Genomic DNA, 12,098 nt, shown 5'->3' on the forward strand with positions numbered 1-12,098 from the left:
AAAACCCATGGACCCTGAGATGGCATTCTACGGCAGCAAGAGTAAGAGGCATGGGTCCTAATAACCCACAACTAAGAATGGACACTGGGCAGCAGCACTTACTTATTTTTAACTAAACGCTTTTTAATTCAAGAAGCTTATTTGAACTTGATTTATGTTTACAGTAAACAAACTGGTAAATGTGACTGACCTGGCTGGACAAGGATCCAAGTTGCACTCCTGAAGCTTAGGCTTGGGTTTGATGTTCTCGGGGTAATAGTGACAGTACTGGTCAGCAACCACACGGTTGCTCCGAAGATCGTAACACTCAGCCGATGTCAGCTGGTAACCTGTGGTATCAAGCCATTTGGGCAAGTTTCAATGTATACATCAATGCAATGTATTCCCTTAGGCTATTTTGTTCATCTCATATTAATGAAAATTCTTTCCCAGTGCTCCAAGTCATTTTCAGGGCCAATGAGAGATAAATGGAAGGCTCTTTAATTTTTACAGGCCTCAAATGCTATGTTTTTCCACTCAACTTTTAATAATTAAATGATACCATAAGGTTTGAACTACGTAAGGGTAAAGCTATAAGATTACCATAAGAACTATTTTTATTAATTTGCTTTATATAATCTAAAAGTCTAACATAGAATTCTGTATCCAAAAGATATTTATTTACAAACCATCTCATATGAGGGTGCAAAACTGCCTCCCTTGTACTTGGGGCATCAGGGTGAATAAACTCCTAAATTAAAAAAAAAAAAAATCCCAACACTGTTCCTCTTGGTCAGTGGTGACCCATAATATAGAATCAGCTACCTACCTGGAAACACATGTTTTCCACTGCCTAAATTCAACCTGAATGGACTGAATGGATGTAAACTGATGACTAAGACCTAAACAGTAGTCATCATGAAATCTCAAGTTTTCCTAAACAACCAAAACAAAAACAAAAAATTTCCTACTGTTCAATTTTTATTTCAAAATCCTTTGCCATTTCTAACTGTGTAGCCAATATTTCTTGATTTACATGTGCAAATTTCCACTGTTTAGAGAAATCCTCTGTTTAAAAAAAAAAAAAAGAAATCATGCTACTGAATAATACTGAATTCTACTCATAATATGTATTAGTTTTCCTACCTGCTTCTTTTTTGTCCTATGAATTTCTGGTGGTATGGTGATGAAGACTTAGATTCTTGGGGTGAAAAGTAAATGTAGATGGAGTATTTTTTAAAGTTAGGGCTTTTGTATCAGTCTAACCCTCATCAACTCCAAAATGTATTCCCCCTGGACAGCGGTTGAATACTGTTGTTGTTAAATATGTGTTAGAAAGTCAGATTTAGAGTGGTTTAAAGTCTTGCAAAAGATTTCAGGAAATCAGAGGGAGACTTATAAACCAGATTTCCTGACTTGAGGCTGTGTTCTCAGACCACCCACAAAAATTAATTGTTCATTAAAGACCTAAATAAAGAGCTTTTAACAACTTTACTGTAAGGATGAAAAGTATGGAAAGTAATGGCTAAAAACACATGTTCCACTTAATTTTTTGTCTCATAAGAAAATCAAAAAGCAAAACGATATTTTATAAAAGTAAATATACTTCTGTTTTTCAATTACATTATACTTCAAGCAGATAATCTGATGACAAGCTAATTATTTTATAAGGTTTCCAGAAAACCATTTCTACTTAAGGACAGAATTTTATCATGTAGTAAAATGTGGGCACAAGCAGTAAGTAAACTCTGAATGTGAGATTATGATTTTTAAAAACCATAATTTGTCAGCTTAAAAATGCAGCTGGGAAGCTCTTCTAGAGTGTGTGAAATGAAAACTTAGAACAAAAATGAAATGAAAGACCAAAATGGTCAGGTAATTGTGTTTTCTAAAGTTTCACAAGGTATTTGATGTAGCAATTCTTAAGACTTAGCAAAATATTCAACTAGTTGAATCTGGAACTAGAAACATATAAAGGAATTTAGAGATCATTTCCTCAGAGATTTTCAAACTATGGTCCATGAAGTGTGAGGGAAGTGTTAGTTGCTCAGTTGTGTCCGACTCTCTAGCCAACCAGGCTCCTCTGTCCATGGAATTCTCCAGGCAAGAATACTTGAGTGGGTTACCATTACCTCCTCCAGGGGATCTTTACGACCCAGGGATCGAACCTGGGTCTCCTGAAATGCAGGCAGATTCTTTACTGTATGAGCAACCAGAGGCTTGTTTCTACATCCTCCAGATCTCTGAGCAATGCTCCTTTATCTGGCTTCCTAATACAATTTTCCTTTGAAGAAAGGATTTGAGAGCTCAACACATTTGTGAACTGCTGCTGGTTCTACTTTTTCACTTAGATGTGAGGAAAATAAAGCCCAAAGTGTTTGACTTATATATGAGTCTAACATTAATTGCCTTATTATATAGTAAGCCATTATCAGTTCAGTTCAGTTCAGTCACTCAGTCGTGTCCGACTCTCTGCGACCCCGTGAATCGTAGCACACCAGGCCTCCCTGTCCATCACCAACTCCCGGAGCTTACTCAAACTCATGCCCATCGAGTCGGTGATGCCATCCAGCCATCTCATCCTCTGTCATCCCCTTCTCCTCCTGCCCCCAATCCCTCCCAGCATCAGGGTCTTTTCCAATGAGTCAACTCTTCACAGGAGGTGGCCAAAGTACTGGAGTTTCAGCTTCAGCTTCAGCATCAGTCCGTCCAATGAACACCCAGGACTGATCTCCTTTAGGATGGACTGGTTGGATCCCCTTGCAGTCCAACGGACTCTCCAGAGTCTTCTCCAACACCACAGTTCAAAAGCATCAATTCTTCGGCGCTCAGCCTTCTTCACAGTCCAACTCTCACATCCATACTTGACCACTGCAAAAACCATAGCCTTGACAAGGCAGACCTTTGTTGGCAAAGTAATGTCTCTGCTTTTTAATATGCTGTCTAGGTTGGTCATAACTTTCCTTCCAAGGAGTAAGCGTCTTTTAATTTCATGGCTGCAGTCACCATCTGCAGTGATTTTGGAGCCCCCAAAAATAAAGTCTGACACGGTTTCCACCGTCTCCCCATCTATTTCCCATGAAGTGATGGGACCAGATGATTATCAAGGTTACTGTAATTGCACTCCAACAACAGCCCTATGTGAAATTGTCACAACAGGCCTATTACTGAACTGCTATTCTCTCAAAACATGGCTTTTATTAAAAAAAAAAAGAAAGAAAGAAAAATAATTTCTTAGATTTCTTTTTTTGAAACTGCTTCCTGTGTTAGTCATTAACAGATGTATCAAAACAACATATTCCCATAAACATCAAAGTAATTGGCACTTTCTTAAACAAATTTTCTATGTAGCATAGACAGAGCAACTGGAAACATTATTTTATTGAAATGTTTAAAATGTTGAATTAATAATAATGTAACAACCAAGGGAAAGCACTTATTTTTAAGGTAAAATCTAACACTGCTCTATAAAACCTCACTTTCAACTGTTTGTTCACATTATGTAGACATAGATAACATAGCTAAAGATGACTTATATGTTCTTATAGTTTTATGAGAATTAATGGAGAGTCATTTGTCTTCATTTTGAGGTTCTATCCTTTTTTCTTGTCAAAATAATACAGTTATACATGTGTGGATTAGTTACTTAAACAGTGCCAATTAACAGGTTTTCATGAAGATGGAGCTAGAATTTATGTGCTCATTTTTAAAGGAATAGACATACAATTTTATAACCATTAAATTACCAAAATTTTCAAAAAGGTACTCCACAAATACTGGCTCACTTGGCAAGGAAACTAAAATATTCATAGACTGCTGATTACCCTTCTGGAAAGAATTCTGGTAACATATGCCAATAGCCACAAAAATTCTGAAACTCTTATGAGTTTAGTCCAAGGAAATAATTTGAAAGGAGAAAAACACTTAGGTATTAAGCTATTCATTACATTATAAAAGAAAAGTTTAAATGAAATGAATGATCTTCTGTAAGTATATAGTTAAATAAATTATTATAAAATAATCAAAATAAATGATTATGTAGCCATTTAAGTAATCATTAAAGAAAAGAGGTGGGGAGGGGACCTTTTCCAGTAACACAAAATACTGTTCATGTTACAGACATGATGGAGTGACATGGGAATTCATCTGGTGACTTTTCAGGAGGGATGTGTTTTAAAGTATAAATAAGGCAAGTGGCATTCCTTTTATTGCATGGATGATGGGGTAGAGCTGAAAAAATAACTGAGCCTAAGTCTACAGTGCAGTGATTTTTTTTTTATAGTAATAAACTATTTTCTTTAAATTAATCTCTGAATCTTCTTGGATACATCGCATTATGCAGAAGATTACAGACAGTCTTCACCTGTTTCCTGAATAGATAAGTTCATTCAGCCAGAGGAATAGTTTGTTCTCAGATGAACAAAATTGCCTCCAGACTAAGTTGTTGCCAGGCTATGACATTGCTTGTTCTGAACTTTAATGAATCAAGGAAAGAAGGAAAGACTATTTCCTCTGATGGGACTCTACAGCCAGAAAATGTGCATGGGGCATCTAGACTGAGGTATCTACCTCACCTCAAGGGAAGGCTTCAGGATTTGGCCCCATTGAAAAGAAAGAATCTGGTCCACACAGCACTTGCATATGCTAAAGCAACTCTATTCTTAAAGCAGCCGAGTCTTCCCTCAGGGATGCCAAGAGCTTTTAGACTAAGTGAACAGAATTACCTCCTCCACAGGTCGCTGAGCAAGGAAAGAAGTCCGTCTCCCTCCATCGGTGGATGATAGGCTGATAGAAGATGAACTGGACTGTACTGTTCTCGGGCCCCGAGCTGCGGATCTGCAGGAGACAATGGCAAAGCAGAGGAACTAGTGTGATGGAGGGGCGCCCTCTGGGCTCTTTGTAGCTTGGACAAGGATGTGTGGTAGTGATGATGGTCTCAGGTTGTGTCAAGGACCGCAATGGGAGAGAAGGGGCAATAGCAGCATCACCCATCTTACCATCTAACCAGCAAATGGTCCTTGCAGAAACCATCACCATCATCACTTCAGTTCTGCGGCCACAGGACAAGGTCTCAATGTGTGATTCTAGCAAGACTGTATCCCAAGCCACTGACTCCCTCACCCTCTTTTATTTTCACCCTCTCTGGTACAACAGGTAAAATTATATGAATTTTTCAATGTAGCTTCAGAAATAGATAATTTGTTCTAAGAAAATTATAAGTGCAATCTGCTTCAAAAAAACTAAAGGTGCTGTCACTGGTCAAGAGAAATAAAGAGCTAAAGAATTAAGGAGCTCCTCTTGCTCTAAAACATACTGGGAGTTTCCTGGCAATTGAGTGATTGATAGATCTTAATGTGCAAAATTACCAATGGGAAGCTCACTGAAATGCAAATTCCTGAGTTCAAGCCCAGAAATGAAGGCAATTCAAATGTAGAGAGTCCAGAAGTCAAATTTTGAAAAGCACCAACTTACATTACAAAAGCATTTACTTCAAATAAAACATATGTTTATGGGAATTACAGCTCTTTTGTTTTTTTAAAAGAGGGGAATGTGAGGCAATTCTTTCAAACTATTAATAATTCTTTAATAGTTTAAAAGTACAAGGTTGAGGAAACAAAATCAAACTGAAAGAGAAGGAAAAGTATCCAACAGGAACAACGCATTGCTTTTACAAAGACAAATGACATGCAATATTTGAACAGTTGGGCAAAGGCAAGGCTTGGGCTATTTCTTATACTAAAGGAAGTTCCATGGACAGCCTGGAGGACCACCTATTACTCCAACTCCATTGCAACAGTTAGAGAAGCAAGAGTCCATAGATTCACGTGCCGTAAGTCTTCGCTAATATTTTCAAGCTTAGCATTGTTCTAAGTGCCCTTTACCTAGGAGAAATTGATGGATTTGGGCTTCAGCTTTTTTTTTTTTTTTTTTTTAGATAGCCTTATTTTACTTTTTTTTCCTACTGAGTTTAGAAACGATTAAACACCTCGGGTACAAAGAAACAAGGAACAGGTGCTAACCCCTATGTCAGTTTTTGGAACTGGGATGAGAATATGAGATGTTCCTCAGAAAATCTGGAAGCATTGCAAAGGGCAAAGATGAGAGGAAAGCTATAGAATATCTCACATTATGCTAGGATTCTGACCCATGGAGCATCCCAGTCTTTCCTAATTAGAATAAACAGTGATACGATTCCCTACTTTAAAGCAAAAACAGCTGAAGCAATACCATGTCTTTCACAGAAGGGGAGCATGGCCTACAGATTAGTATTTTTCAGTCTTATGTGTCAGATACAGGATATCTAATTGCTTGTTTATGGAGGGAGTATTAATCACAGTCTTTGGAAAGCTTTTTTTCTTCCCCCAGGTCACAAAAACTGATAGCTCTCTTGGGAGGTGTGATTATCATGCTGGAAAGGTATTAGAAGAGGACTTCATTTGAACACAAGCTCCATAAAAAAATGAAAAGGCCAGGAAGTTTGTTTAGACGTGGAGAGAGATTATTTTGCTAAGGTCCTTTTAAGGATGCTAGAAATTAAACTAAGTCTAGGAGTGTGTGTGTCTGTGTGTTCCAGTCGCTCAGTCGTGTCCGACTCTTTGTGGCCCCATGGATTGTAGCCTGTCAGGCTCTTCTGTCCATGTGATTTTCCAGGCAAGAATATTGGAGTGGGTTGCCATTTCCTCCTCCAGGGGAACTTCTTGACCCAGGGATCAAACCAACATTTCCAATGTCTTCCGATTCTTTACCACAGAGCCACCTGGGAACCCTGGGTGTGTTGGGGGGAGGGGATCAAAATGAGGAGAAATATAACACCCAAATATTTGGAGAAAACTTGTTCTATGACATCTACAGTGTCCAGGCTTATCTTTTGGTCTGTTTAAAGAAGCAAAAAAAAAAAAAAAGTGGATCAGGTCCTTTTTTAGCTCCCTGGGAATTACCAATAAAAGCACCTCATGTCCACCTCATGAATGACAAGGAGTTTTAGTGTTGAGAGAGAGTGTTAGTAAATACCACGGTGAAGGGGAGAAAAATGCCAGCAGCTTAGAAAGAATATTGTTCTCAGTGAGTTCAAAGAAAATGATGGACAATGACCATGAATGTGGAGACTCTCTGCCTAGATATAAAAAGACACTGGAAAGAATAGGGAGGTCTTATTTCAAATAGATGAAATCCATCATGGTGCATCCAAATCTTGGACCTCATAATCTTGCTTGGTTCCTTTCACCCTGAAAGCATTCCTGCTTCTCTCCTCTCAATAGCTGCCATTTGGTTTTTAATAATAACAGCTACAACCACCACAACAACCAGTGCTACATTCTTAACCGTGTGCAGGAAACATCTTGTGTGTGCAAGCTCAATCGCTCATTTGCATCTGATTCTGTGACCCCATGGACTCCTCTGCCCGTGAAACTTTCCAGGTGAGAATATTGGAGTGGATTGCCATTTCCTCCTACTCCAGGGGATCTTCCTTACTCAGGGGTCAAATCTGCATCTCTTGACTTGGCAGGGATCAAACATGAGTCTTCTGTAAGGGCAGAAGATTCTTTACCACTGAGCCAGCAAGGAAGTCCCCCCACCCCCACCCCACAAACTTGATCTTAGCCTAAAGGCCAAGAAGGGACATTTTATTTACCTTAAATAGAATCTTAAAACTACTCTGTCTTCCCTTCCACATTTACATTACAGTGAAACAAACAAGGCTCCTAGAGGTGAAGTGAGTACTTGAGGGCTACACAGCAAGGAAACAGAAGAGCAGGGATTTGAATGCAGGTCTGGTTGGCTCTAAAGCTGCCATTCTCTTCATGGTATCAAGCAATCCTATTAGCATTGTGAAGATATGAACCTACATCTTTAGTGGTATCCTTGTAATGCTTCTCATTATCTTCTTAATTTTACATTTACACTTTAGAGTAGAAAAAAATGTTTTAAATAAAAAGAAGAGGCTGACTGAAAGTCTGATTTTTATGACCTAATCATTGCTTACAGAGATAAACCACCATGTTCCTTTTTCTTGGGTTTAATAATTCTGGGCTACTGGGACTCTTTATCATTAGGTCTAGAGCTTTATAAACCCTAAATCCTCAACATTAGATTTTGGTTCACAAGTATACATTGAAAGAGTCATTTTGACACATTAGAATTTTGTTTAAGGGAACTAAACCATCTGGTGTATGTAATTTTGACCTCTTCAAGTAAATAAGGAAGAAGAATGTTCTGAACCAAGTTTTTTCTCCTATAATTACAATGATTTAGTGTTTCTAACTCAATTTAATGACTTCTCATACTGGAAGTCAAGAAGAAGACAAAAACTGGTCACTTTTCATAGGAATTGATGATGGTGTCATGATGGAGCTGCAGGGCAGTACAAATGTGTATATGGATAATTGCTGAGCTTTAAGTCCATGTAAAAATCAAGGAGATATTACAAACCTATGGAAGACATCAAGTTCACATAGGCTCTTCATACTATGAAATGCCATACTTTCCCTTCTCATTGGGAAACAGGTAATTTGTGAACCTTGGGATGTTCCTCAACTGGGTTCCTTTCTCTTCTGGATGTAGTAGAAACTTTTGCCCCAGAAGGCCAGCAGGGGAGCTGGCAGTCAGTCACGGGTCTCTCACCCGCATTGCTTGCAGTTGAGTTGTTGCTCTGGCATAAGGAGAGGTGGACAGAAGGGAGCTGTAGGCAGACCCACGAGCCGGAAGCCACAGCAGGGCTCAACTTGGTCACCTCTTCTCAGGGCAGCCAGGGGTGTCATGACTTAGGAGGGTTTGGAAATGGTGGAAATAAATCAGTATGTCTAGGAAGGGAATCAAATGGAAAAGAGGTTAGGGTTAGGGTTAGGGTTATTAAATGCCTTGGTCTCCTATATTTTAATTTTGGGCTGTTCTGGTGGTGGACAGTGATAGAAAACCCTCAAGAAACTGCAAAAATATTTTTAAATGCTTTTGTGGGCTTTCAAGAATATGCCACGATAATAAGATCTTTCTTGTGGCACTTCAGTCAGTCAGTTCATTCACTCAGTTGTGTCCGACTCTTTGTGACCCCATGAACCGCAGCATACCAGGCCTCCCTGTCCATCACCAACTTCCAGAGTTCACCCAAACTCATATCCATTGAGTCGGTGATGCCATCCAACCATCTCATCCTCTGTTGTCCTCTTCTCCTCCCATCTTCAATCTTTCCCAGCATCAAAATCTTTTCCAATGAGTCAGCTCTTCGCATCAGGTGGCCAAAGTATTGGAGTTTCAGCTTCAACATCAGTCCTTCCAATGAACACCCAGGACTGATCTCCTTTAGGATGGACTGGTTGGATCTCCTTGCAGTCCAAGGGACTCTCAAGAGTCTTCTCCAACACCACAGTTCAAAAGCATCAATTCTTCTGTGCTCAGCTTTCTTTATAGTCCAACTCTCACATCCATATATGACTACTGGAAAAACCATAGCCTTGACTAGATGGACCTTTGTTGACAAAGTAATGTCTCTGTTTTTTAATATGCTGTCTAGGTTGGTCATAACTTTCCTTCCAAGGAGTAAGTGTCTTTTAATTTCATGGCTGCAATCACTATCTGCAGTGATTTTGGAGCCCCCAAAAATAGTCACTTAGGTGGCGACAAATACTTAATATTGATACAGTTGTCATTCTATTGCCTTTCTCTTCCATATTCTGCAAAGCAAGTATCATTCATCTTGCAAACTCCTCTTTCTTCAGGATCATCCACAGTGCTTGGCACACAGCAGGTATTCAAATAATTGTTGAATGAATGTATGAATGAACCAACCAATGAATGATACTGATTATGGTCCTTTCAGGCATTTTTGGAATTGCAAACTATTATTTGTGACAAATTCTTGGAAGCATTACAGCTTCTTGAGAGTTTGGTGGCATGAGTGGTAAAGAACCTATCTGTCAATGCAGGAAAGTTAAACGATGTAGTTTTGATCCTTGGATCAGGAAGATCCTCTAGAGGCAGGCATGGCAACCCACTCCAGTATTCTTGCCTGGGGAGTCCTATGGACAGAGGAGCCTGGAAGTCTCCTTCCTGCAAAGAGTTGGACACAACTGAGGCGACTTAGCACAAACTGCCAGAACATCCCCAAATTAAAATATAGTAGACTGAGACATTTGGGCTTCCCTGGTGGCTCAGACGGTAAAGGATCTGCCTGCAATGCAGGAGATGTGGGTTAGATCCCTGGGTTGGGAAGATCCCCTGGAGGAGGGCATTGCAACCCACTCCAGTATTCTTGCCTGGAGAATCCCATGGACAGAGGAGCCTGGAGGGCTACAGTCCATGGGGTCACAAAGAGTCGGACATGATTGAGCGACTAAGCACAGCACAAAGGCATTTAATAAAGGTCACCGTTTTACATACATCTTGACAATCATTTTTTGTTAATAAAATGTTGGTAAAATTGATTATGTTGATAAAATTCATAAAAAGAAGCATATTGTTATAACATAGCCCTTGCCCAATAGTACTTTCTGCCCTCCTATGAAAGCTATCGCTTTAAACAGGATAGTAGCAGAAAGGGCTTATAAAAATGCTAGTTATTATTGGAATAAAACATAGACTCAATTTTTCCATTATTTTAACAGTTGGAAATGCTAAGATTTGAGGTTATTCAGTAAAAATAATGAAAAAAAAAATGTTAGCACCCAACTTTATTTTTACACTTCCTATAGTGTTTTCTAGTCCTCCTAGAATGCCAGACCTCAGTACTGGGAGATACAGATAACAGTTCAGCCCACAGGCCTTTGGCTCAGGGCTGCATGAGAGATGCTGGTTATGGATTTACTGCCCAAAGTACTTGAGTAGGGTAGTGGATCAGAGATGCTTCTTTGGAAATAATAACTGTAATGTTGGCTAAGGAACAAAGAGGTGGAAGCAATGTATCAGGATTAAGATGCTGAGGCAGGCAAACTGAGGTCTAATGGAAGGCTGGTCTCAGTGCTCTTATGGAGAAGGAGGGCAGAGAAGAACTGAGCAGAGTGGAGCCAGAAGAGGTAGAATTGGACAGGGGCCTGCCACTCTCAGTGCCAGAGAAAGGTGAGGAGTTGGTTCTCTGACTCTGTCTTCAACCTAGCTGTACCACTGGTAAAACAAAGTGGGGAACTCAACAAGAAATGCAGTGTACAGTAATTAGCTCAGTTCTAAACTCCTGGAATTGACTGCCTTTTATAAAGGAGCATATTTACTGGAGGAATCACTACCTGTAAAGGTTGGGTAGGAAAATGAATCACTATTTATTACATGCTTCTTCTTTTCCCCCATAGTTAATTTAGTCTTTTCCTCTCTAGAATGTTTGGCTTACAAAAATGATTTTCCCTTTGTATGAACACAGGTGGACAGGCATGGGGTGGCCATCTAGAGACAGGCTGGGTGGTAGGGTGAAATCAATCTGTATTTAAACATTTGCTAAAGTTCAGCCTCCACGAGAGAAATGAAATGATGATTTCAATCCTACCCGAGATTCACAGGCTGCCCAAATTTCACAAAGTCTATCTTTATCACATTAGCTTGCAGCAAGTATCTGTAGCTTTTACTATCTGTTCATTTTATTTTGGTACTTAATTATAGTCATCACTATTTCAAAATTCCTATTCAGTGTTTTTTCTCTCAAATGGCGTCATGAACTAGGAAAGGGCGGATACCATATTTCAAAGTCAAGCTGTCCCATGCATGAAGTATCTCCTTAAAGAAGAATACACATGGGGGGAGGAGCCAAGATGGTGGAGGAGTAGGACGGGGAGACCACTTTCTCTCCTACAAATTCATCAAAAGAATAACTGAACGCAGAGCAAACTTCGCAAAACAACTTCTGATCGCTAGTAAATTAACCGGCCCGAACACACTGACGGCCGTTCACAGAACAAAGAGACCGAGAAAATCCAGAGAAGAGCTCGCAGGCTGCGGACCGGCCCAGCCCCTCCGGAGGCAGGAGGCAGGGGGGAGGGGAAGGTCGCTGCGAGACACAGGGCGCAGGCACCCAACCGGCGCGTGCGGGGACTGGGGCTGGGGACGCGGAGGGCAGAAGGCGCACGCACCCGACTGGCGCCAGAGGAAACTGAAACTGGGTCCGTGGAAGGGAGTGGGCGCGCCACACCTGGGGAGAGTGC

At 40.1% G+C, this 12,098-nt stretch overlaps 1 protein-coding gene across 4 annotated transcripts in view; it reads right to left on the reverse strand.

The window, feature by feature from the left end:
* The window catches only part of ADAMTSL1 (ADAMTS like 1), a 1,078,174-nt gene that overhangs the window by 267,474 nt on the left and 798,602 nt on the right, over nucleotides 1-12,098 (reverse strand). For all 4 annotated transcript variants that reach the window (XM_043891080.1, XM_043891079.1, XM_043891082.1 and 1 more), the window contains 2 exons: nucleotides 4,704-4,815; nucleotides 191-329 (listed from right to left, as the gene is read on the reverse strand). In XM_043891080.1, the coding sequence (XP_043747015.1) occupies nucleotides 191-329; nucleotides 4,704-4,815 (251 nt within the window). The remainder of the gene's footprint in view (nucleotides 1-190; nucleotides 330-4,703; nucleotides 4,816-12,098) is intronic.

This window comes from Cervus elaphus, chromosome 29, assembly GCF_910594005.1.
Source record: "Cervus elaphus chromosome 29, mCerEla1.1, whole genome shotgun sequence".
NCBI classification, from domain to species: domain Eukaryota; kingdom Metazoa; phylum Chordata; class Mammalia; order Artiodactyla; family Cervidae; genus Cervus; species Cervus elaphus.